Raw genomic sequence first — 27,911 nt, 5'->3', positions numbered from 1 at the left:
TCAAATACTCCAAAGTCTGGCAGCATGCATGTCCGAGACAAATAAATGCACGGAAACAAATAGGATGCAACAGGATGGTCTTTTCATTTCAGGTTGCTAGTCCTAGACGGACCCAACCCCTGTGTTGAGTCCCCTAAGTCAAATGCAACATGATGCAAATAAGCGTTCCTACTAGGGATCCGGCATGAAGTCAAGTTATTCTAGGTTCGTAACCTGGGTATTTGTTCTAGACTGTGTACCCGAGCGGACAACTCGAGTCGAGGAGGGGGCTACGTACCGGGGACCCGCGAGATCGTCCGGCTTTGTAACTTGTCCGACCTCTTTCTTATTTCAGGTATTGACACTAACAGAATAGGGAGTCTCGACCAGCGAGCTTCTCCCCGGAGGTAAGAAGAGAAGGGTTTCGGCACAGTTTATATACAGTTCAGATAATATCAAAGCGGTAAAAGACAACATTTAGCACGTTATGCAAAAACATGTAATAAAGATCAGATAATAAAGCCAAATATAACAATTATTCTAAGCTCGAATTCTTGAACCCTGAACCAGTGGTTCTGGGTTTGCATCCCCAGCAGAGTCGCCAGAGCTGTCACACATCCTTTTTGCGCGCCCCACCCCGGAGGGTTAAAATGCGCGAGGGAGTTTTTCCAATTTAAGTGACAATATTCGAAATGGGATTATTTATTTAATTCAGAGTCGCCACTTGGGAAAGGTTTGGCTTTTGGTGTCCCAAGTCACCGGTTTATCTTGAATCCCAAATCGAGGAAATTTTCGACTTTTCCAAATGAAGTCTGCGAACCAGAAATTCTAAGTAAGGAATTCTGTTGACCCGAGGGAAGGTGTTAGGCACCCTCGAATCCCGTGGTTCTAGCACGGTCGCTTAAATTGTTATAATGGCTAAATATCTGATTTAAATACATGTTATGACTTACGTGCTTTTATTAAGTTTAAACCGCTTTTATTATTATCATTTATTTTTATAGAATTGCAACGTCGTGGAAATGCATCTCGAACCACGTCACAATCAATGCACCCGTGGTCGTCGACACATTTTGACTCCGTTGAGATTTGGATTTGGGTCACATCAATGTGCACCCGTGTTTAAGAAGGTTAAATTATTAAGCCGTGCCTAAAGAAGCCTAGCGCGTTATTATTTTTGTAGAAGGCCATGAAATTCACTAAACGGCCTATCCTGAATTCTAAATATTTGTTATGGTTATTTGTTGAGGGCCCCGCAATTTCGCATTTTTTATTTGGCGAGGCTCGTCTCTATTTTAGAAAGGGTATCCTAAAGTGGCTACATTTCTAATGCATTTGTCTCTAAAACTAGAAGAAAAGGTACATGCTAATTTAATTATATGCTTTGGCCTAACCCGGATTCTTATCAATTTCTGATTAATTATTTACAAAGTGAAGAGGCGTCATACCTTGTGAAACATGCGAGATTGACCAAATGCTATACTTGTATCCAAACATTTCTTGAATTGAACTTAACTAGACTTATTTTAGGCTAGATTAAGGGAATTGAACACTAGGCATTATTGCTAATGGGGATTGGATGTGCTCCTATATACTGCCTAGCGGGTCCTGATAAAAGAACTAAAGTAAAACAGAACATCATTGTGTAAGGTGGAAATATTCTATCCTATGCATGTCATTATAGTTAAACAGGAATCCGGTCGAAAATTCTATGTCAATTATCCATGCATTCTACATATTGTACCATTACATCTCGTACTAACAAACAACTATAAACTAAGATGCAAGAGGCTAAAACTTGGTTAAATATTAACTAACTAATCTTTCGCTACTGAATTACGCACTAATCAATTTATACAAAAGAAGTCAATATACCATGAGCATTACAAACAGACATTTAAATTTCTTCAAACTCCTTTCATTTCATGCTTTCGAACTGTTACAGTTGACACCAAAATGGGACTCGAAATGTGTACCTGAATACTGAAATGCAAAGAAGAAGTGAAGCAGAAAGGTCAGCAGCAGCAGGAAGCAGAATAGCAGCAGCAGCAACAGCAGGTAACCAATAGAAACAAAATCCCAGTGCAAGATGCAGTTTGGAGCCAATGAAAAATGGCAGAGTGTAGCAAGTTCCCAGTAATATGAATCAGAATTTAGGCAAAACAGATCTAGGAATGCACTGATGCTACACACAACTAAAAATCTCAAACAGGACTCAGAAGAAATCAATATGGAACAGGGAAATCCAGGCCAGTGAGAATCAAGACAAAGATGAAAAATGCAGTTCCTCTTTCCTGTGTTATGCCTCTCTCTATCTATTTCTGTCTGTGTGTGTATATACTATCCTTTCCCTATTCTCAGATCTCCTAATGTCTCTCTAATATCAGGTGTCCTCTCCCCTTCAAACTGATGGAAGTCTGCCTTTTATAAGCCTAAAATCAAACCTTTAACAGCCTGTTTAGACCATCACAACACCCCTCCCATGTGCTCTCCTACTTTCAGATTCCACTTAACTAATTAAGTATAAGCAAACCCCATGATATTCCCTTAGAAGGCTTTTGAGTAATGTTTATTATTTCTGAAACTTAAAGCAGAGTATGGGCAGCAGAATGTAATCTGACAGCATGTGCTGTCAAATTATTTTAAACTTAACAAAAGCCTTTATGCAGGACACAGGTTGTGCACAATGCACATGAGGTGCACATGTTGTGCACAAGTGCACATGCCCTCCAATTCAGAACTGTAACTAAACAAAACATTCCTTTTACATTTCTGATTCAAATTAACAACTATAAGTAAACAAACTCAGTTCCTAATTGATTCAAGCAAATGCTTAGCAGAAGTAAGTTGATTTGTTATTGTTCGGACAACTGAAACTAATTGACGACATATGTCGACTCGACTATACTAGTTATAACACATACAATCGAAACCAAAATCAGACATTTAACAGTATCGAACACATGATTCGAATTGTACTGACTAAGCAAAATTGTACTCGAGGAATCAGTTGGTCAGTTCAAATTTGAAATTCAGCTAATTGCACAACACATACATACATACACATTATTAGAACAAGTAGAAGAAGGACTCAATCAAACACAGAGGTTCAGGCAAGGTGGACATGACACAGTTGATAAAATTCAAAACATAAATTTCACAAAACATGAACAGCCTCCTTAAACAACACCTGGACTAAAAATAAAGAAAAAGAAAACAAAAACTCACCTTAAATCCCGAAAAATCAAAGGCCTTAGCTTGGATTCGAACAGACCTTTCTTAAGGCTGAACGGACTTTAATCGAAGTGTTTCTCAGATGAGAAACACTTCGATTAAGGTCCATTAGACCTTAATCTCTGTGGCTTAAACAGGTACGGAACAAGCACGAGGTTTAAACCTAATCTCTTGGTTTAAACAGGCACGGGACAGACACGAGGTTAACCCTAATCTCTTGGTTTAAAACAGGCACGGAACAGGCACGAGGACAGGCACGGAACAGGCATGGAACATGCAAGGGACAGACACGAGGACCCTAGGGTTCAAAACATCAGATCTGGGATTTGTGTTTCCCTGGTCAGATTCGGACCAAACCAAGCATGGTTTGGTCACGAGGGGGTCCGGGGACTATCTGGTATGAAACTGGGGTTAATCGGTGTAAGTTAGGTTCCGACTCGAATCTTCAAATGAAGATTCGAGGAGGTGGGAGGGGATTCGAGCTAAGTAGTTAACAGATCCATGTTCAGGGTGGCAAGGGGGTTCTATGGTGTTAAGGATGGGGTCACCGGCGTCCATGCCGCCGGGTTTCTGGTGAAGGGAGATGGGGGCGGCTCTAGGGTTTGGAGGGGAAGGGGATGAGGACGAAGGCGGGGTCTTGGATAGGGGGCAGGGTATGGTAGGAGGCTTATATATGGAATGGGTGGGTTGATCTCAGCCGTTGGATCAATCGAGATCAACGGCTTGGATCTGAAGGCTTAGGAGAAACGGTGTCGTTTTATCTAAACGGGGTTTGGGTTGGTCCGGGTGGAAATGGGTCGGGTTCATCATGGGTTATGAGGAATTGACCTTGACCGTAGGATGAGGAATGGATTAACGGCTATGATTAAAAGGCCTCATATGGCGTCGTTTAAGTAAAGGATTGGCCAGATCTGGGCCGTTCCTTTGAATCCATCAACGACTCACAGAGATGGTGCCTGTACGACGTCGTTTAGGCATCTTGCAGAGGGCCTGTTGGGACTAGGTCGTTTGGGCTGTTCATTTGGGCCTCCTGATTTTAAAAATGCGAATTGGCCCAAGCTCTTTTAAAACGAGTTTTAACCTCTTTTCTTTATTTCTAATTTTCCTAAACACACAACCTAATTAAATAAAACTAAACACCATTAATTAATACTTAACGTATTTATTACACGCATATAAAAATGTTAGAAGTAGGTAAAACTAAACAAGGCAACAAATCAGGACAAAAAATGCGTATTTTGTGATTCTCCATTTAACAAACGGATTACGGTTTAAATTACGCATGACACATACATTTTTGTATTTTGTTTTAATAAAAAATAAAAATGGGCAAAAATCATAAATAATTAACAAAGTGCCATGTAAAATCCAAAGTTGTATAGCGGGACCATTTGTTATTATTTTTATTTCTTTTGGAGCGATTGTCGCGTAAAACAAAAATCACGTGCTCACACTTATCGGGTAAACCGATAATCGAACCGATAAGGATCGATAACCGACAAACCGATACCCGATATCTTATCGGTTCGGTTATCGGTTTAACATATTTATAAACCGACAACCGATATGCTGAACCGATAACATTTACAACCAGACCGAACCGACTGATGCCCACCCCTACAGTCGACCACCCTCTAATATATATGGCTACGCCACTGGTCATAAACATAGGAGCTCGGCTCAAGCAAGAATGCTGCAGTAGCAGTGGAATGTCTGGATTATGATGGTACTCTTGTATAAACAAATCAATTCGCCATTTTAGACCTTATTTTTACCATTTTTAAGTGTTAACTATTTTGGACTAGGAATTCACCTATCAGATTTAAATCATATACGAGAAAATAATAACAACTGAAATTTAACAAAGCATAACGGGAAGGGGAAACATGTTGAGGGGAATATCAAATTCTGACCGTAATACAATAAAGAAGCAAAATGAATATCAGGCTTTAAACCAACAGAAGTATTAACATAGTAATATGTGCACGACATCACCCTTCGTGCTTTTACTCTCATCCTCACCATAAGAAACAACAGAAACGGCATCACCCTTCGTGCTTTTACTCCCTCATAATCATGCAATGACATCACCCTTCGTACATTAACACTCACAGAATATGGCACGACATCATCCTTCGTGCATTAACACTCAGAGAATATGGCGCGATATCACCCTTCGTGCATTAACACTCACAGAATATGGCACGACATCACCCTTCGTGCATTAACACTCACTCACAATATCGTGCACGACATCACCCTTCGTGCTTTACACTTTTCCTCACCCAAACAATAGAAACAATAACATCCCAGCAAGTGAATCAGCTATAACCAATCTCGTTTCAACTGTTAAATTCAAAATATCAGTCTCAACTTGGGTCAATAATCAACAATTACCCAATAACAAGAAAACATAACAACACTTGTTCAACATGAAGAATAACCAGCTTAAGCATGAACAATACGTAATAAGAGACACAATAGTCACAAGTATAAGACTCACTTGCATGTTATGACCCAACAACAACATATATATACTCGTCACCACACCTATACGTCGTACTCAACAACTAAATATGTAGATAAGGCAACAACACTTAATCCCTCAAGCTAAGGTTAGCCACAACACTTACCTCGATTCCACGACCACAATCAAACCTCAATTACCGCTTTACCTCTTGATTCCACCTCCAATCCGCTTGTATCTAGTCATAATTAACTTAATCACATCAATAAATGCTAAAGAACTCAATTCCAATGCTTAATTATAAGTTTCCCAACATTTTTCCCAAAAAGTCAAAAATCGACCCCGGGCCCGCTTGGTCAAAACTCGAAGTTTGGACCAAAACCCGATTACCCATTCACCCCAAGCCCAGATATGCAATTGGTTTTGGAATCCGACCTTAATTTGAGGTCTAAATCCCCAAATTTTGAAATTTCCAAATTTCACCCAAAAACACCCAATTTCCCATGAAAATCCCAAGATTTTGTGATGAAATCTTGTAAAAAGATGAAATAGATTATAAGAAATGAGTTAGAAATTGTTTACCTATGATTTGAGGAAGAATTGGTCTTTGGAAAATCGCCTCTTGGAGTTTAGGGTTTGAAAATTTGAGAAATGAATAAAAAATCCCGTCTAAAAATCTTTTGAACAGTTGCAAATATCGCATTTGCGATGCGAACCCCGCAAATGCGAACATTTCATCGCAAATGCGAACTATTGTTCGCAAATGCGACCTGTTCTCATCGTAAATGCGATCCTAAGCTTCACAATTGCGAAGGTCCCCTCCCAGCCCCACTGATCGCAAATGCGATGCTCGCATATGCGAGCCAGGCTTCGCAAATGCCAAACCTGCAGACCTGAAACATACCAACAATTTTCTTAAGTCTCAAAACACTTCGCGGCCTATCCAAAGCTCACCCGAGCCCTCGGGGCTCCAAACCAAACATGCACACAAGTCTAAAAACATCATATGGACTTGCTCGTGTGATCAAATCGCCAAAATAACATCTTAAACAACAAATTTAACATCAAAACTCATGAAATTCTCAAGATAGTTCAAAATCTCTATTTTCTCCACCAAGGGTCCGAATCATATCAAATCTCTTTCGTTTTTCATCAAATTTCACAGATAAGGTCAAAATACCATAACGGAACTATACCGGGATCCAAAACTAAAATACAGGCCCGATACCAACAAGATCAAATCTTATTAAATTTCCAAAAACTATTATATTTTCTGTTAAACAATTTTCTTCAAAAATTTATTTCTCGGGCTAGGGACCTCGAAATTCGATTCCGGGCATACGCTCAAGTCCCATATTTTACTACGGACCCCGGAATACGGGTCCGGATTCATTTACCCAAAATATTGACCGAAGTCAACTAAAATTATCTTTTTAAGCCAAAAATCATTAATTCTTAAATTTTTCATATAAAAGCTTTTCGGTATCGCGCCCAGACTACGCATGTAAATCGGGGAGAGATAAAAGGAGGTTTTCAAGGCCTCAGAACACAGAAACGGATTCTAAAACAAAAGATGACCTTTTGGGTCATCACATTCTTCACCTCTAAAACAATCGTTCATCCTCGAACGGACATAGAAAAGTACTTGAGTCGGTAAAAAGATGGGGATATCCGTTTCGCATATCGGACTTAGACGCCTAGGTAGCTGCCTCAGCAGGCTGACCTCTCCACTGCATATGAACCGAAGGATAACTATTCGATCTCAACGGACAAACCTGCCAGTCTAGAATAGCTACCGGCTTCTCCTCGTAGGTCAAATCCTTGTCCAACTGGACAGTGCTGAAGTCTAACACGTGGGATGGATCATCATGATACTTCCGAAGCATTGACACATGAAACAGTGGATGCACAGCTAATAAATCCGTCAACAATGCAAGTCTGTAAGCCACCTCTCCCACTCGATCAAGGATCTCAAAAGGCCCGATGAACCTAGGGCTTAGCTTGCCCTTCTTCGCAAATCTCATCACACCCGAAGCAACACTCGCTCTCCGACCATGAATGCCACATCACAAATCTTATAGTCGGCATAACTCTTCTGCCTGAACTGAGCTGTACGAAGTCTATCCGGAATGATCTTAACCTTATCCAAGGCATCCTGTACTAAATCTGTTCCCAACAACCAAGCCTCTTCCGGCTCAAACCACCAACCAGCGACCGACACCGTCTACCATATAATGCCTCATAGGGAGACATCTAGATGCTCGACTGGTAACAGTTATTGTAGGAAAACTTTGCTAATAGCAAGAACTGATCCCAAGAACCTCCAAAGTCAATAACACATGATCGGAGCATATCCTCCAAAATCTGAATAGTACGTTTGGACTGTCCGTCCTTCTAAGGATGAAATGTTGTGCTCAACTAGACCCGTGTACCCAACTCATGCTGTACTGCCCTCCAAAAATGCGAGGGAAACTGTGTACCTCGATCAGAAATTATAGACATAGGAACACTATGAAGATGAACAATCTCACGGATATAAATATCTGTCAACTGCTCCGAAGAATAGGAAACTGCCACAGGAATGAAATGCGCCGATTAGTCAACCTATCCACAATAACCCATACTGCGTTGAACTTCCTTTGAGTCCGTGGGAGTCCAACAACAAAGTCCATAGTGATACGCTCCCACTTCCACTTAGGAATCTCAATCTTCTAAAGCAAACCACTAGGTCTCTAATGCTCGTACTTTACGTGCTGACAATTCAAACACCGAGCTATATATGCAACAATATCCTTCTTTATCCTACTCCACCAGTAATGCTGCCACAAGTGTGATACATCTTGGCAACCCCCGGATAAATAGAATACCGGGAACTATAGGCCTCCTATAGAATCAACTCACGAAGTCCATCCACATTAGGCATACAAACTCAACCCTGCATCTTCAAAATTCCGTATTCTCCAAATGTAACCTGCTTGGCACCACTGTGCTGCACTGTATCCCTATGGACAAGCAAATGGGAGTTATCATACTGCCGATCTCTGATACGCTCAAATAATGAAGACCGAGCGACTATACAAGCTAGAACATGTCTGGGCTCAGAAACATCCAACCTCACGAACTGATTGGCCAAAGCCTGAACATCTAATGCAAGTGGTCTCTCACCGACTGGAATATATGCAAGGCTGCCCATACTGGCTGACTTCCTACTCAACGCATCGGCCACCACATTGGCCTTTCCGGGATGATACAAGGTGGTGATATCATAGTCTTTCAATAGCTCCAACCACCTTCTCTACCTCAAATTTAGCTCCTTCTACTTGAACAAATACTGTAAACTCTTATGATCCGTGAACACCTCACAGGACACGCCATATAGATAATGCCTCCAAATCTTCAGCGCGTGAAACAATGGCTACTAGCTCCAAATCATGATTCTTCTCGTGAATCTTCAATTGCCACGAAACATATATAATAACCTTGCCATTCTGCATCAACACCGCACCAAGTATAATACGAGATACGTCATAATAAACTGTATATGGCTCTGAACCTGTGGGCAACACCAACACCGACGCTAGTCAAAGCTGTCTTGAGCTTCTGAAACTCGCCTCACACTCGTCCGACCACCTGAACTGGGCACCCTTCTGAGTCAACCTTGTCATCGGGGATGCTATAGATGAATACCCCTCCACAAACTGACAGTAATAACCAGCCAAACCCAAGAAACTCCGGATCTCTATAGCTGATGTGGGCCTAGGCCAGTCCTTGACTGCCTCAATCTTCTTAGGATCTACCTGAATACCCTCTGCCGATACCACGTGACCCAAGAATGAAATTGAACTCAACCAGAACTCACATTTTGAAAACTTAGCATATAACTGACTGTATCTTAGAGTCTGAAGAACTACTCAAAGATGTTGCTCATGCTCCTCTCGGTTGCGGGAGTAGATAAAGATATCATCAATGAAAACAATCACAAATAAATCCAGATAGGGCTTGAACACTCGGTTTATCAAATCCATAAATGCTGTTGGGGTATTTGTCAACCCAAATGACATCACTAGAGAATCATATGCCCGTACCGAGTGCAAAACGCTGTCTTAGGGATGTCAGATGCCCTAATCCTCAATTGATGGTAGCCAGAACTCAAATCAATCTTTGAAAACATTTTGGCACCCTGAAGCTGATCAAATAAATCATCAATCCTCAGCAATGGATACTTGTTCTTGATGGTGACTTTGTTCAACTATCGATAGTCTATGCATATCCTCATCGACCCTTCATTCTTTTTAACAAACAGCATCGGTGCACCCTAGGGCAAGACACTAGGTCTAATAAAGCCCTTATCCAACAAATCTTGCAACTGTTCCTTCAATTCTTTCAACTCTGGTGGGGCCATGCGGTATGGCGAAATGGAAATATGCTGAGTTCCCAGAGCCACATCAATGCAAAAGTCAATATCCCTATCGGGTGGCATCCCCGAAGGTCTGCAAGAAATACCTCTTCAAACTCACAAACAACTGGTATAAAATCCATGTAAGGAGGTCTGGAATTAGGTGTAGCTATATCACAAGCTCATATTTCTACGATCTTAATCTGTATTTACTTGAATGATGCTATAAATCTTCATCAAAGTGCTTCTTTTTTTATAATTGAACAAAAGCGAGTCTGAATGGGTATACTTAGTCGTGGAGCATTCCGAGTATTTGCTTTAGGGATCGTTCCTGCGCATCTCCTTACTTTATAGCAGTTATTGCTCCGGTTAACCTTTGCACTGGAATTGCGAACATAAGCCAAATAAGCCAAACACCCTTTCTCGACCATATGCCGAGCCTTCATATAAGAAATGACCCTACTGGTAGAATAACCATGAGTCCCTCTCCACTCCAATCGAGGTAACCCCGGCAAGACTAAGGTCATGGTCTTGGCATGACAGCCCAATATGGCATGATAAGGTGACAACGAATCCATACCCAAAATGACATTAAAATCGACCATATCAAGAAGTAGGAGATCTACACGGGTCTCAAGACCCCAAATAGTAACCACACACAAACAATAGATACGATCTACGATAATAGAATCACCCACCAATGTGGATATATAAACATGAGCACTCAAAGAATCACGAGGCACAACCAAATACGTAGTAAAATAAGATGACACATAGGAGTATGTAGACCCTGGATCAAATATAACTAAAGCATCTCTACTGCAAACTGAAACCGTACCTGTGAAAATGACATCGGATGCCTCAGCCTCAGGCCTGGTTGGGAAAGCATAACATCGGGGCTGGCCCCCACCACTCTGAACTACATCCCTGGGATGGCCTCCTGCTGGCTGGCCTCCACCTCTAGCGGCCTGACCTCCACCTCTAACAACTCGACCTCGACCTCTAGCTGCCTGACCCCTACTTCTAGCTGGCTGAGTGGGTGGTAGAACACCCGGTGCTGGAACCACGACACGAGAACTCTGATACTGAGAACTGCTCGATTTTCGAGGGCAAAATCTAGAAATGTGCCTTGAATCGCCACAAGTATAACAAGTCCTCGGATGCTAGGACTGCTGACCCTGAAACTGACCCTGACGACCTGGGTAACCACCCTGAAAACTCTGGAGTAGAGGTGCACTAATAGGAGCTGGTGATGCACTGTAGGGTAGCTGATTAGAATACAACATATGAGAACCACGACCACCTGAAGCACCATGAGAAGCCTGAAGTGCTGAATGAAACGGTCTGGGAGGATGGCCCCTACCAAAAGAATCCTTGCCTCTAGAAGAGGCACCACTGAACCGAATAGAATGACGAGGCCTCTTATCAGACCCTTGACCACTCCCCTGAGCTAGAACTATCTCAACCTACCTGGCCACATTGGCCGCATCCTAGAAAAAAATCTCGCTCCCTGTCTCCTTAGCCATCTGCAATCTGATAGGCTGAGAGAGTCCCTCAATGAACCTCCTCACTCTTTCTTTTGGTGTAGAGTCTACGAAGAGCATGAAGAGCCAAATCAACAAACCTAGTCTCGTACAAGGTGACAGTCATAGAACCCTGCTGAAGATGCTCGAACTACCTGCGATAGTCCTCTCTCTGAGTGATAGGAAGGAACTTCTCGAGAAATAGCTGAGAGAACTGGTCCTAAGTCAATGTAGGCGACCCATCTAGTTCGGTCAACACAAAATCATTCCACTATCTCTTGGCGGACCCTATCATCTAGAATACAGGAAAGTTGACCCTAGTGGTCTCTACTATCCCCATATTCCGCAACACCTCATGGTAGCGGACAAGATAATCATGGGGGTCCTCAAATGCTGCCTCATTGTAATGAACCAGGAAAATCTTGGTGAACTTTTCCAACCTCAACGAAGCCTCAGAAGACATAGATGATCCACCAGCGGCCTGAGCCGCAATAACTAGCTGAGCTACTCTCATTGGCTGAGCTGCTGGAGTCTGGAACTGAGGAGCTATCTACTCCGAGGTATGGGTAGCGGGAGTCTGGGCTCCTCCCCTAGCCGGAGAGACGGCTGGTGCTACAGGGAATGTGCTAGTTTGAGCTACGCTCTTCATAAGACCCACTAGTCGAACCAAAACATCCTAAAGTACCGGGGTAGAGATGAATCCCTCGGGAACCTGAGCTAGCCCTGCCGAAACAGTCTGAGCCGGAACCTTATCATCAAAATCCACCTGAGTCTCCGCTGTTGGTACTGCTGCTCGAGCCCTTGGCCGAGCCCTGCCCTTACCTCGACCTCTAGCACGACCTCAGCCTGCCTCGCATAGGAGCTTCCACTGGGGGCTCGGGCTGCTAATCAGCTGATGAAGCAGTACGTGTTCTCTCCTTCTACGAAGGAATAAAGTAGAAGTTCAATTAACATTAAGAAGTCAAATCACACGACAAAAAAGAATAGATGTGAGGTTATTCTTAAACTAAGTATCCTTTGGGGGATAAGTACAAACGTCTTCGTACCAATCCCTTAAACTCTACCTAGCTCATTCGTGAATTGTGAGACCTTGGAAACCTAGTGCTCTGATACCAACTTGTCACGACCCAGATTTCCCACCGTTGGTGTCGTGATGGGGCCTATCTCTAGAAATCTAGGCAAGCCAACAACTACGGTTCTAACACATTAATCATTAACCCAAAACAACAATAAATAATAATTAAATCTAAGCAGATATAAGTGCAGAAATTTCTAGAACAGTTCAAATCTCTAAAACACGAGTACCCCAAATGATCTGGTGTCACAATCCACAAATGTTTAAGAATTTCTACAAATATTGGTTTAAAGGAAAATACATCTATTTTTTGTAATTAAATAAAACAGGAACTAAAATAGAGGGAAGGGGACTCCAGGGTCTGTGAACGCCAGTAGATCTACCTTGGGTCTCCTGTAGAATGAAGGCAACAATCCAAACTCTACTCATGAGGTCCGACACCGAAATCTACACAGAAAGTGCAGAGTGCAGTATCAGTACAACCGATCCCATGTACTGGTAAGTGTCGAGCCTAACCTCGGCGAAGTAGTGACGAGGCTAGGACACGACAACAATATAAACCTGTGTAGTTAAATCACATACGAGAAAGTAATAACAACATAAATTTAACAAAGCATAACGGGAAGGGGAAACATGCTGAGGGGAATATCAAATTTTGACAATAATACAATAAAGAAGCAAAATGAACATCAAGCTTTGAACCAATAGAAGTAATAACATAGTAACATGTGCACGACATCACCCTTCGTGCTTTTAATCTAGCCCTCACCATAAGAAACAACAGAAACTGCACGACATCACCCTTCATGCTTTTACTCTATCATAATCATGGCACGACATCACCCTTCATGCATTAACACTCACAGAATATGGCACAACATCACCCTTCGTGCATTAACACTCACAGAATATGGCATGACATCACCATTTGTACATTAACACTCACAGAATATGGCACGACATCACCCTTCGTGTATTAACACTCACTCACAATATTGTGCACGACATCACCCTTTATTCTTTACACTCTTTCTTACCCAAACAATAGAAACAATAACATCCCGGCAAGTGAATCAGCTATAACCAATCTCGTTTCAACAGTTAAATTCACAATATCAGTCTCAACTTGGGTCAATACTCAACATTACCCAATAACAAGAAAACATAACAAGACTTGTTCCACATGAAGAATAACTAGCTTAAGCATGAACAATACATAATAAGAGACACAATGATCATAAGTATAAGACTCACTTGCATGCTATGACCCAATAACAACGTATAGATACTCGGCACCACACCTATACATCGTACTCGACAACTAAACACGTAGCAAATAAGCTAACAACACCTAATCCCTCAAGCTAAGGTTAGCCACAACACTTACCTCGATTTCACGGCCATAATCAAACCTCAATTAACGATTTACCTCTCGATTCCACCTACAATCCGCTTGTATCTATTAATAATTAACTTAATAACATTAGTAAATGCTAAATAACTCAATTCCAATGCTTAATTATAAGTTTCCCAACATTTTCCCCAAAAGTCAAAAATCAACCCTGGACCCGCTTTGTCAAAACTCAAAGTTCGAACTAACACCCGATTACCCATTCACTCTCGAGCCCGGATATGCAATTGGTTTTGGAATGCGACCTCAATTTGAGGTATAAATCCCCAAATTTCGAAATTCTCAAATTTCACCCCAAAACACCCAATTTCCCATGAAAATCTCAGATTTTGCAATGAAATCTTGTAAAAACATGAAATAGATTGAAATTAATGAGTTAGAAATTGTTTACCTATGATTTGGGGAATAATTGATCACCTCTTGAAGTTTAGGGTTTGAAAATTTTAGAAATGAATCAAAAATCCCGTCCAAAACTCTTTTGAATAGTTGCAGATATCGCATTTGCGATCAATTGCGAACCCCACAAATGCAAACATTTCATCGCAAATGTGACGAATGTCTAGGACCTGCTTTTATCGCAAATACGAACAATTGTTCGCAAACACGACCTGTTCACATCGCAAATGCGATGAGCTTCGCAATTGCGAAGGTCCCTTCCTAGTGTAACGACCCGATCGGTCGTTTTGTGCTCTAGCGCATCGTTCAGCAGTTTGAGGCCATGAATAGCTTTACTTCAGGTATTATGACTTGTACGCTTGGTCGGAATTAAATTTCGGGGAATTCGGAGTTAATTTGGAAAAGGAATTCTTATTTCAGAAGCTTTAAGTTGAAAGAATTGACTAAGATTAGATTTTAGAGTAAACGACATCGGAATCGGGATTTGAAGGTTCCAGTAGGTTCGTATGATGATTTCGTAATTGGGCGTATGCCCGGATTGGGTTTTGGATGACCCGGGAGTGTTTTGGCACCTATTGTGGAAATTAGCATTTTGGAAGAAATTTCATAAGTTTGGGTTGAATTGCATTTCAGTGTTATCGATGTCCGTTTGGGAATTCGAGTCTGGGAATAGCTCCGTATGGTGATTCTAGTATAGGGAGCATGATCGAAAGTGAATTCGGAGGTCCGTAGGTCATTTTGGAGTCATTTGGCTAAGAATAGAATTTTTAAGGTTTTTGGGAAGTTTGACCGAGAATTGACTTTTTGATATTGGGGTCGGATTTTGATTCCGAAAGTTGGAGTAGGTCCGTAATGTTAAATATGACTTGTTTGCAAAATTTAAGGTCAATCGGACGTGATTTGACAAGTTTAAACATCGGAAGTAGAAGTTTGAAATGTTAAAGTTCATTAAGCTTGAATTGGAGTGCGATTCATAGCATTGTTTGATGTGATTTGAGTCATCGAGCAAGTTCATGTTATGTTTTTAGACTTATGCGGGTTTTTGGTTTGGAGGCCCGGGGGTTCGAGTGAGATTCGGGATTGCTTCAGGGTGATTTGCTAAGAAATGGGACTGCTGGTACTGGTATGACCGCATTTGCGGTATTTATGTCGCAAATTCGACATCGCATTTACGAGGGGGGGGGGAGGGCTCGCATTTGAGAACCTAGGAAAGCTGAGTGGGGGATCGCATTTGCGAGGGGGCCATCGCTTTTGCGATGATGTCCTTTTCGCATTTGCGAGGATTCTGTCGCAAATGCGACCATGTCAGAGGAGGGTGGGCTTCGCATTTGTGGTGATTTTGTCGCAAATGCGACATTGCAATTGCGAGCCTGGAGTCGCAAATGCAACTTCTGCATCTGGTGCAGTGGCTTTTTATTCCGAAACTTAGCCATTTCCCTCATTTCTCACTTGGCCTTAGGCGATTTTTGAGAGCATTTGTGGAGGAATTTCATCATCATCAATGAGGTAAGTAATTTTTACCCATCATAAGTTAAATACATGGATTATGGTTAGATTAACATGTGAAAATTTGGGAAAATCAAGGGTTGTAAATGAAAAACCTAGAATTTGGTAAAAACAAGATTTAACCACGAAATTTGTTAGGGAATGGAGTAAAAATCATATATTCTTGATCCTTAGGTTATGGGTAACAATTTTCTTCAAAAATTTCCGGAATCCGGGCACGTGGACCCGGGGATGAGTTTTAGGAACCTTGCATTTAGGGTTGGGAAATTGGTTTAATAATTATAATATGGACTTTTGAGCATGTATTGACTAGTTCTTACCCTATTTGAATAGTTTTGGATTGTTCGGCTCCAAATTGGAGGTTTGAGCATGTTCTTGAATCAGAATAGAGGCTTCGAAGCGAGGCGAGTCTCTTTTCTAACCTTGTAATAGGGAATTGTCCCCATAGGTGAGTTAATTGGTTATGTGCTCCTATTTGTGGGGGCTACATACGCACGAGGTGATGAGAGTCCGTGCGTAGCTACTATTGTGCTATTGTCCGGGTAGTCTAGGACCCAAAAGCATGCTGTACTTGGAAATATTTGTAATCCTATTGACGATTTGAATTGCTTAGATCACATCGGATTAGTAAGTAAATTTCTAAAAGATTGAGCTTCATTTTCTTGAATTGTAAAAAAGAGAATTGGATTTTCCTTGGATAATTGTTCCCTGATGAAGTCTTGATTAACTGTTTGAATATGTGATTCTATGTGGACCTGCATCGCATGTATGATTCGTGAGCAGGGTATTTGTTTATTTTATGTTGACCGCGTTGCACGGATGATTCGCGAGCGGGGTAATAGATGCATCTATGGTTCGGGCCGTTCGACCCTCGGCAGTGCACATTTTACATTTCTGTTGGATCAGGCCGTACGACCTCGGTATGATATGCACATACTTGTAATGTTGCTTGAGATTTATAAATGTTGATATTTGCCTTTTCTGGCCGGAGATAAATTAATAAAGATAATGAAAAGTAAATCTTTGGAAATCCATTATTATTTGGGAAGTTGTTTACATGCTATCTGGTTTTATGAATTATAATTGTTATTTTTATAAAATTCTCTGATCTCCTCATATTTTTACTATATTATCATTGGACCATTAGTAAGTGTCGAAGTTGACCTCTCGTCTCTACTTCTTTAAGATTAGACGGGATACTCATTGGGTACACGTTGTTTTCATACTCATACTACACTTGCTGTGCATTTTTGTTGCACATGTTCATATATGGCTAGCGGCTTAGTGGCATAGTCGCATGGTTGATATAGAGACTTAGGATGATTATGGGGTATCTTGTATTAACTTCTTAACATTTATATTTGATTTGAAACGATTATCTTTTACTGGTAAAATTGAAGGAAAATCATAGTTTTTAGAATTATTAAAACGAGATTTAATTAAGTATCTTGGTTGGCTTGCCTGACAGCGGTGTCCGGCACCATCACGACCGTTAGTGGATTTTGGATCATGACAACATGGTATCAGAGAACTAGGTTCCCTTAGGTCTCACGAGTCTTGAGCAAGTCTAGTAGAGTCTTGCAGATCGGTACAGAGACGTCTGTACTTATCTTCGGGAGGCTACAAGGCTATTATGAGTACTTCCCTTCTTGATTCCTCATCGTGCGATTTGATTCCTTGAGGCTTATGCCCTTGTTTCCTTCCTACTAAATCTTATGCGACGCGAACCACTGGTTATAAATCGAGAATTGAAGGATTGTAATGGCAACACAGATGTGGTGCGGGATGTTTCTCCTGGTATTGTTGATGGGGCTATTGTCATTGCCTTGCGGGAGGATATCTTTTCATTTCAGCTCAGTAACAGTATTCCTGAGAGCTTTGAGACTATGCACAGATCGCTATAATTGCTCATGATTGGTTATCACACAGTATTAACTTGATGGTAGGATACTTGCCTATGTGTTGGGGCGGTGAATAATTTGAAAGGAAGTCTACTCGGTACATGATTCAGAGATCTGATATTTCATTTCCGGCGGAGTAAAAGCAATTGGCCTATAAATGTTCACGTTTGGTTTGATGGAGTAATGAGAGTTGGTATTTTCGAGCGTGGTGGAATTTTCATCTGTGACGTGGTATCGTCGTCCTCGATTGAATATGAGTTCACCGGTGTTATGGTTTTCTTCAATTCGCCTTTTGGGCAGGATATTGTGAAACAATAATGGAGAGGCGACTGTCAGAGATCGCGATATGTGGTGGTTCGGGATTGAATCAGTATATCTAGTGTTGATGGCCCAAGAAAGATAACCTCGGGGAGATTTAAAGTTAGCAACGGTTCGTAGGTTCAAGGGCCACAAAGATGGATTTTATTTAAGGCAACAGCTGAGCAGCAAAGGATGAGGAAGGACATGTGGGGAGTGTCAGGCGGTGGTTAAAACTTCTAGAAGACCAGATATAAGAAGCAAAGGTCGAGTAGTCGATTAAAGGGGTGAGTTTTGCCAAAGTGGGAGTTTGGCGGAGTTGCATATGGGCTTTGCGGTAGAATGACTACGCACCTTAAGGAGAGTTTGGAATGATTTGGGAATTTTAGAGATTGGTGATTGGGGCCTATGGATTTAATTTGGAGCATGGGCTATTATGCGGTAGGAGATTTGATATAACGGAAGGGAGCTGCTTGAAATAAAGAAGGATACAACATAACTTTGAATTGGAAGGATGTTGCCGCACATCTAATTGATGTCCACGAGGGGTGAATGGACTTGTGCAGCTAGAGAGTGAGCTCGGACTTAGGATGGGTTATTGATATCGTAATGATTGTACCCCATGAAGCAGCGTTGGAAGATGTCGGAAGGTGATTTTCACAGGTGGGTTATTCCCTGTGAGCGGGTTAGCGGTCGCGTGGTTGGCGAAGCTTCTGCGGAGGATTTTACTGGCCATTCCGGTAAGAGGTTGAATATATGAATGTTGATGGAAATTTAGGGTGTTCATGAAGTGCTAATGGAAGGATTTCAAGGAAGCTGATGGTTTAATTACGCGAGGTCATGTCAATAAGAGATAAAGAATCTTGGTGAATTCTATAGGTGTGTAATAGTGGATTCAAGCTAAGTGGGAGAGTCTCACCGCCTATGATTAGGTTGCATAGTTAACTACTTGCGAGGTTTCTGGTTATTAGCATATTGATGGGTTATTTCAACTACGGGAAGATGACATAAGTGGTAATTTGAGCAAATGGATTGTTAAAGGTGTGCTATGGTTGGCCTTATTGGCTCTGTTCAGACTTGTGGAAGGATTCGGGATTTATGCCTTGTATAGATGCGGGTTTCAAGGAAAGTGATTCTGCTGGGTGCTTCGTCGAGAGGGTATTCATGTACTAGAAGATTCATAGATTTGATTATATTCGGGGCCAAGTTAGAGCGGGTGGCTCTCAACAACGGTTCTAGTGGATTCAAAGGGGTAAAGTTTGGTGCCTAATGATTTCGAGCCTATAAGTACGGTTAAGAATCACGCTTTTGTAGCAGTTTATGAGAAGAGGCCCAGAATGTTCTATGATGTTTTTACTTGTAGTACAACATTTAGGAGTAAAATGAGAAAGGACTTTGGATTCTTAGAGGGATTATCAGAATGGGCATACCAGTTGAGGATGCGAATGTGCGTACAAGGGAGGTATGAAAAGGTTCATGGGATTTGAGACAACATGGTCACGTGATTCAAGGTCACTCGAGATGAGTGCGGATGGAGTGTGTTATGTGTTGAATGGAGTTATCATTATTTCTAAGGCAATCAAGGATAAATTGGGAAAAGATAGACTGGTTAGCCATAGTTGAATTGGCATATTGGTGGTAGTGATCGGTTCCTTCAGCGTGATCAAGTTATGCAAGTGATTTGTGATGATATGTGTGAGGCTTGTCGGCCTCCGTAATTGATGTTATTCAAAAGGATTCTACTGTTATGGCCTATTATGTGTAGGCGGATCCCGAAAGGGCTATGGTGGCTTAGACCACTACTTAGAGATTTGCATATTCTATGGTTATGAGAATTCACCCGTGTCTTGCTATGGTTCTCCTGAAGTGAGTTAAGTGAAAAGTTTTTATATGATGTAGTGTTAATCTATTAGTGGTTCTGGAATTATGATGAAAATTGTGTTCTATCGTATATCGGCATGTTGGGTGTAGTGAGTGGTATGGAGCTTGAAGTGAGGATCAAGGTTGCAATTCGCTGTTGACAAGGATGTCACGAGCTCGGATGAGTAGGAAAGGAGTTTCGATGAGTAAAGTAAGTGGGTATTATCTTCAGCGTCACCTGAGATCAGTGTTTTATGAAAAAGGCTTTGCATCTTGGTCAAGGATTCTTGATCGCTTCTCAGCGTTAGTGCGACCGATGGTTCGGATGTACGGACCTGTTATCTGTTACGGAAGATTGTGGGAGCGTGCCCCACGGGAAGGTTGTATAAGTGTGGCATGCAGTCACTTGATTGATTGAAGAGTTAAACCAAGTATGAAGATTGTAGTGATGCCGTTAAATTGAGAATTGATGCTTGGAGGGCACTCGGTTTATTGGGTTGTGGACTGTGGAGGATTACTCCAATCATGATGGTTGTTCCTGTGTGTTATGAGGAAAATGGGAGTTATTATGGACCTTTGAAAGGTTATTAGCCTAGTTTAGTGCGATCAGGATCAGCTTGAGGTCTGTGGATGAATTTAGATGTGAATATGGGCTCTATATCAGGCCAGGTGTGTTCATTTTAGCAATGCGCTCCTTATGGAAGAGTAGTCGGGGTGTTATTTTGTCGTCAGCTATTTTATGTAATGATATATTGCGCCGTCTGAGTTGTGAGATGGCTTGGTGAATTTCTTATATGTTAAGGTTCCGCGTAGAGATGATGTTATATGAGCAGGATGGATCTTGAGATTCAGATCGTATATCGCACCTCAGTCGTGCTTGAGTTTTGTAGCTTATGGCGCTATATGTCTCCCCAGGGATGGTATTATGCACTTAGCGTGCTTGCGACCAATATTCGGTATTTTGTTGTGACGAGCAATTTAGCTCGATGTATATCTCCTTATGTGAATTCTATGTGTGGAGCGGGTGGCACGCCGCCATGGGTATGTTATTTGGATCGGGTTGCACGATGCAACAGTGTGATATTAAGTACAGTTCCCCATATCTGTTTTTATGTGTTTTGTTTCCTATTTTTCTGAGGAAAACTCATATTAGCTGTGTGCTCGGGTCGCATGTATGATTTGCGAGCGGGGTAATTGGATTTCCTTTCCAGAGTTCGTTTCTTATATGTATCATGTTCGAATTGGTAGCCTATTGGCACATTATGATGGCATATGAGACCTTTGGATCATGTCTGGGGTGGCTTATTACCTGAGTAGTTCGTACGAGGTGAGAAAAGATCATGGGATTTAAGATTATTGCAATATGATTATATGAAGTATATTGAGGAGCAAATACCATTATCTGGTTTAGAATGAGGTGATGGTTCTTGTCAGGAGTATAGACCCAATGATTTGTTGATTCGGCAGTTAGCTATGAATTTCTACACATCTCTTCCGTCGTGGCGGTATTGTAAGAGTTATAGAGCAAGACCTATGTATGTCATGAGGTGCAATGGGAGCATCAAATTCATGGAATTCAACTAAACTGATCAGAGAATGTTATTGTGGTCCTGTGAGTAAAGTGGTGCAAGGTGTGAATTCAGATAAGGTATGCAGTCATGTTTTGGTGTTGCAGGTAGTTATTGATACGGTGAGCGTATGTTGGAATAGGCCTGCCAGAGAATTCTGGATGTAGGAATTGGGCTGTAAGGCTTATTTGCTTAAGTGAAAAAGGATATCTTCAGATTGATTGAGCTAGGGTGCCCAGCTAAGTTGTGGTAGCACAGGTAGGTGCTCGAGGTGTTAAATAGTAGTTTCGGGCAACTCCAGCACAGTTCTTAGCACATTCGAGGACGAACGTATGTTTAAGTGGGAGAGAATGTAACGACCTGACCAGTCATTTTGATCTCTAGCGCGACGTTGAGCAGTTTTATGCCATGAGCAGCTTCACTTCAGGTATTATGACTTGTACGCATGGTCGGAATTGAATTCCGGGGAATTCGGAGTTGATTTGAAAAGGGAATTCTCATTTCGGAAGCTTTAAGTTGAAAGAATTGACTAAGATTGGATTTCAGAGTAAATGACTTCGGAATCGAGATATAAAGGTTCCAGTAGGTTCGTATGATGATTTCGGACTTGGGCGTATGCCCGGATCGGGTTTTGGATGACCCGGGAGCATTTTGGCGCCTATTGTGGAAGTTAGGATTTTGGAAGAAATTACATAAGTTTGGGTTGAAGTGCATTTCAGTGTTATCGATGTCCGTTTGGGAATCCGAGTCTGGGAATAGCTCCGTATGATGATTCTGGTATTGGGAGTGCGATCGGAAGTGAATTCGGAGGTTCGTAGGTCATTTTGGAGTCATTTGGCTAATGATAGAATTTTAAGGTTTTTGGGAAGTTTTACCGAGAGTTGAATTTTTGATATCGGGGTCGGATTTTGATTCCAAAAGTTGGAGTAGGTCCGTAATGTCAAATATGCCTTGTGTGCAAAATTTGAGGTCAATCGAACGTGATTTAACGAGTTTAAATATCAGAAGTAGAAGTTTGAAATCTTAAAGTTCATTAAGCTTGAATTGGAGTGGATTCATGGTTTTAGCATTGTTTGATGTGATTTGAGGCTTCGAGCAAGTCCGTGTTATGTTTTTAGACTTGTGCGGGTGTTTGGTTTGGAACCCCGGGGTCTCGGGTGAGATTCGGGATAGATTCGGAGTGATTTTCTAAGAAATGGGACTGCTGGTACTGGTATGACCGCATTTGTGGTATTTTGGTCGCAAATGCGACATCACATTTGCGAGGGAGGGCTTGTATTTGAGAACCTGGGAAAGCTGAGTAGGGGATCGCATTAGCGAGGGGGCCATCACTTTTGCGATGCTGTCCTCTTCGCATTTGCGAGGATTCTATCACAAATATGACCTTGTCAGGGGAGGTTGGGCTTCGCATTTGCGGTGCTTTTGTCGCAAATGCGACATCACAATTGCGAGCCTGGAGTCGCAAATGCGACTTCTGCGTCTGGTGCAATGGCTTTTTATTCCGAAACTTAGCCATTTCCCTCATTTCCCACTTGACCTTAGGCGATTTTTGAGAGCATTTGAGGAGGGATTTCATCGTCATCAAAGAGTAAGTAATTTCTACCCATCATAAGTTAAATATATGGATTATGGTTAGATTAACATGTGAAAATTTGGAAAAATCAAGGGTTGTAGATGAAAAACTTAGAATTTGGTAAAAACAGGATTTAACCACGAAATTTGTTAAGGAATGAAGTAAAAATCATATATTCTTGATCCTTAGGTTGAGTAACAATTTTCTTCAAAAATTTCCGGAATCCGGGCACGTGGCCCCGGGGATGAGTTTTAGGAACCTTGCATTTAGGGTTGGGAAATTGATTTAATAATTAGAATATGAACTTTTGAGAATGTATTGACTAGTTCTTACCCTATTTGAATAGTTTTGGATCAGTAGGCTCCAAATACGAAGTTTGAGCACGTTCTTGAATCGGAATAGAGGCTTCGGAGCGAGGTGAGTCTCCTTTCTAATCTTGTAAGAGGGAATTGTCCCCATATGTGAGTTAATTGGTTATGTGCTCCTATTTGTGGAGGCTACGTACGCACGAGGTGATGAGAGTCCGTGCGTAGCTACTATTATGCTATTTTTTGGGTAGTCTAGGACCCAAAAGCATGCCGTACTTGGAAATATTTGTAATCCTATTGATGGTTTGAATTGCTTATATCACATCGGATTAGTAAGTAAATTTCTAAAAGATTGAGCTTCATTTTCTTGAATTGTAAAAAAGAGAATTAGATTTTCCTTGGATAGTTGTTCCTTGGTGAAGTCTTGATTAACTGTTTGAATATGTGATTCTATGCGTACCTGCGTCGCATGTATGATTCGCGAGAAGGGTGTTTGCTTATTTTATGTTGACCGCGTCGCACAGATGATTCGCGAGCGGGGTAATAGATGCATCTATGGTTCAGGCTGTTTGACCCTCGGCAGTGCATATTTTACATTTCTGTTGGATCAGGCCGTACGACCTCGGTATGATATGCACATGCTTGTAATGTTGCATGAGATTTATAAATGTTGATATTTGCCTTTCCTAGCCGGAGATAAATTGATAAAGATAATGAAAAAGTAAATCTTTGGAAATTCATTATTATTTGGGAAGTTGTTTACCTGCTATCTGGTTTTATGAATTGTAATTGTTGTTTTATAAAATTCCCTGATTTCCTCACATTTTTACTATATTATCATTGGACCACTAGTAAGTGTCGAATTCAACCTCTCGTCTCTACTTCTTCGAGATTAGACGGGATACTCATTGGGTACACGTTGTTTTTGTACTCATACTACACTTGCTGTGCATTTTTGTTGCACAGGTTCATATGTGGCTAGTGGCTTAGTGGCATAGCGGCATGGTTGATACGGAGACTTAGGTGAGCTGCAATTATCGAGACGACCCGTAACCAGCAGAGTCTCCTTCAGAGTATTGTACTGTATTTTCATTTCTATCCACTTGTATTCCGGACAATTCTTGTATTTTATTTCATTCCTAGTAAATGCTCATGCACTTGTGACACCGGTTCTGGTATGATTATGGGGTATCTTGTATTAACTTCTTAAAATTTATATTTGATTTGAAACGATTATCTTTTACTAGTAAAATTGAAGGAAAATCATAGTTTTCAAAATTATTAAAACGAGAATTTAATTAAGTATCTTGGTTGGCTTGCCTGACAGCGGTGTCCGGCGCCATCACGATCCTTAGTAGATTTTGGGTCGTGACACCCAGCCCCACTGATCGCAAATGCGATCTTTCTTTGCAAATGCGATGCTCGCATTTGCGAGCCAGGCTTCGCAAATGCGAAGCTTGTAGACCTGAAACATACCAGTAATTTTCTTATGTCTCAAAACACTCTGTGGCCTATCCAAAACTCATCCGAGCCCTCGGGGCTCCAAACCAAACTTGCACACAAGTTTATAAACATCATACAGACTTGCTTGTGCGATCAAATTACCAAAATAATATCTTCAACAATGAATTTAACACCAAAACTAATGAAATTCTCAAGATAGTTCAAAATCTCTATTTTCTCAACCAAGGGTCCGAATCATATCAAATCTCTTCCGTTTTTCATCAAATTTCATAGATAAGGTCTAAATACCATAACAGACCTGTACCGGGCTCCAGAACCAAAATACGAGCCCGATACCAATAGGATCAAATCTTATTAAATTTTCAAAGACCTTTATATTTTCAGTCAAACAATTTCTTCAAAAATTCATTTCTCGGGTTAGGGACCTCGAAATTCGATTTCGGGCATACGCCCAAGTCCCATATTTTACTACGGACTCTCAGGACCGTTGGAATGGGTCCGGGTTCATTTACGTCCCAAAAATATTGACCGAACTCAACTAAAATCATCTTTTTATGCCAAAAATTATTATTTCTTAAAATTTTCACACAAAAGCTTTTCGGGATCGCGTTCGGACTGCGCATGTAAATCGAGGAGAGATAAAAGGTGGTTTTCAAGGCCTTAGAACACGAAAAATGGATTCTAAAATAAAAGATGACCTCTTGGGTCATCACATAACTAGATCACTGATCTTCATTTGTGAATCCACTTGGATTATTGAATTCGGAGGTATTGTAATTTTAATTAGTGAATGGACATGTACCTTTTAGCCCATCTAAATTAAACAATTGTTGGGTCAATTCTGGCAACATTTACCAAGACAACATGTTTGGTTCCCATAAAATAAAGGAATGTTTACCTCCTATAGCAAAGGTTAACACCTTATTTATTTTAAATAAATACCATTTTAAAAAATTATATTCTATAGATACCTTTTAATGTTTATAGTAAAATATCTAATTTGGTTACCTCCTACACCTAAGCCACTAAATATGCTATTCAGTTATACTTTTTTCTTTCTCTCTCTACTTTGATACATGTCCTCCCTGTGCACTTTCAGACGACCCTTCAGATCTTCAACATAAGGGAAGGGAGGTCCAAAACACAGAAACAGAGAGAAAAAGAGAGAGGACGAAGATCTGCTTCCCTGTGGGAATTCCAGTTTTACTTTCGTCTACTTTTAGAAAATCTTGGCCTCAATTTGCTTCAATCAGTGCTCTCTTCTCTTCTGATATCAAAAACTTCGAAGACATCAAAATTTTCGACAAGAAATTCGTGAACACTAGCTTTAAAAACCTATTTGAAGTTCTATTTTTTGCTAATTACCTTAGCATTAAGGGCTTATTTGAGTTTTTATGTCAGACAATTGCTGATAGAATTAAGAACAAGTCGGTGAAGGCTGTTAGGAAGATATTTAATGTAACTAATGATTACACAGAAGAGGAAGAGGTAAAGGTTTATGAGAAAAATAAGTGGGCCTTTGAAGGAGAACGTGACGAATCTGTTGATTAGTTTGTGTTTGTGATCTTTAAGGTTTGTAATTAGTTTCTAGAAACATATCTGGTGGTTATGGTATAGAAAATCTTGGCCTCGATTTGCTTCAATCAGTGCCCTCTTCTCTTCTGCTTCCCTGTGAATTACAACCATATTGTTCTTCATCTTCATATGGCTCGAAATCTTGTTCTTCATCTTCATAAAACTTGGAGACAGTGAATTTTGAGCCGGAGGAAGACAATACGAGGGACGAAGATCTGCTGGGTTTATGGTTTTTGCAAGGAAAAGAGTTGTTGGTTCTTGGTTTTTACGCTGTATTTTCATGTATTTTATTGTATTCATTATTTTTTTCATTGTAATTCAATGTATCTCGCTGTATTTTATGTATTTCATTGTATTCACTGTCTTTTTTTTTTATTGTATTTCAATGTATCCCGCTGTATTCTATATATTTCATTGTATTCACTGTCTCGCTATATGCCATGAATGTATTCATAGGTTTTTTTTTAAATTAATATAATTTATATATTGAGATGTATTATATAATTTCTCTGAAGATTGCTATATTTTTGGGGTATTTTCGGTTGAGAATCTTTTTTATAACTGGAAATACAAAATTTGTGTGTTATAATTGAGTTTGTTGAGTTATATTAGGAGTCTATTATGTTAATTGATTCACTTTCCATTTAAAAACAGTGTAATCCTATGTTTCACACCGTGAATACAGTCGAATACAATAATCTGTCCAGTTGTAATCCCACGTTTCACGCCATGAATACAGTCGAATACACTCGAATACAACAACTGATTAACTGGACTTCCCTGATTCACGCCTATTTTTGCTACTGTATTCATGAATACAGTAGCTTAAATACATCTTATAACAACAAAAAACATATCTATAACCCGTAATATAGCAAATGGTATCTATAGATAGCTAATTACCACCAAAAGATAGTGCTTTATGAAAATTTCTCTAAAGTAAAACTGCTGTAATTACAGTCTACTAACTTAATTTACTAGCTCAACAATCTACTAACTTAATTTACTAGCTCATCTTTGTTTTAGACGATATTCATTTTGAAACTTGAGCTATAAAATAATCAGCGTTCTAGCGTTAACTTATGTATAGTTTTATTTATAATTGTGGCCCAAAAAAAGCTTCTATGATATATTTGTGATTAAAAATTATTTTACATATTTTATGAGAATTGATATGAGATACATATACAAAGCACGTGCCCAAAAACATGATTTTGCATTGAACTTTAAAAGTTAAAAGAAAAAAATATGATTTATAGATAATTTAAAAGAGTTTAACTTATATACGTTGATTATGTAAAGAATTTTTACACTAGCATGTATCCTTTATCTATTGCAAAGAATTATAAATAAAGGTAACTTGATAGTGTAAAAGTTT

General features: G+C 40.5%; 1 protein-coding gene across 1 annotated transcript; it reads left to right on the top strand.

Moving 5' to 3' along the window:
* Positions 1–1,967: 1,967 nt before the first annotated feature.
* Positions 1,968–26,509, top strand: LOC104210500 (SKP1-like protein 3). Its single transcript, XM_070146117.1, has 2 exons — positions 1,968–2,037; positions 26,058–26,509. Exons 1-2 carry the CDS (start codon positions 1,968–1,970, stop codon positions 26,507–26,509), a joined length of 522 nt encoding a protein of 173 aa, XP_070002218.1.
* The last annotated feature ends 1,402 nt before the right edge of the window (positions 26,510–27,911 follow it).

This window comes from Nicotiana sylvestris, chromosome 5 (genome assembly GCF_000393655.2).
Source record: "Nicotiana sylvestris chromosome 5, ASM39365v2, whole genome shotgun sequence".
Classification (NCBI taxonomy): domain Eukaryota; kingdom Viridiplantae; phylum Streptophyta; class Magnoliopsida; order Solanales; family Solanaceae; genus Nicotiana; species Nicotiana sylvestris.
This window is presented reverse-complemented; position numbering and strand designations above follow the sequence as displayed.

Excerpts from the sequence above, each read along its gene's own strand:
- LOC104210500 (XM_070146117.1), top strand. The coding sequence starts at position 1,968 with ATGCAAAGAAGAAGTGAAGCAGAAAGGTCAGCAGCAGCAGGAAGCAGA. Across the intron at positions 2,038-26,057 it reads AGCAGCAGCAGCAACAGCAG|ACGACCCTTCAGATCTTCAA; the intron begins GTAACCAATAGA and ends GTGCACTTTCAG.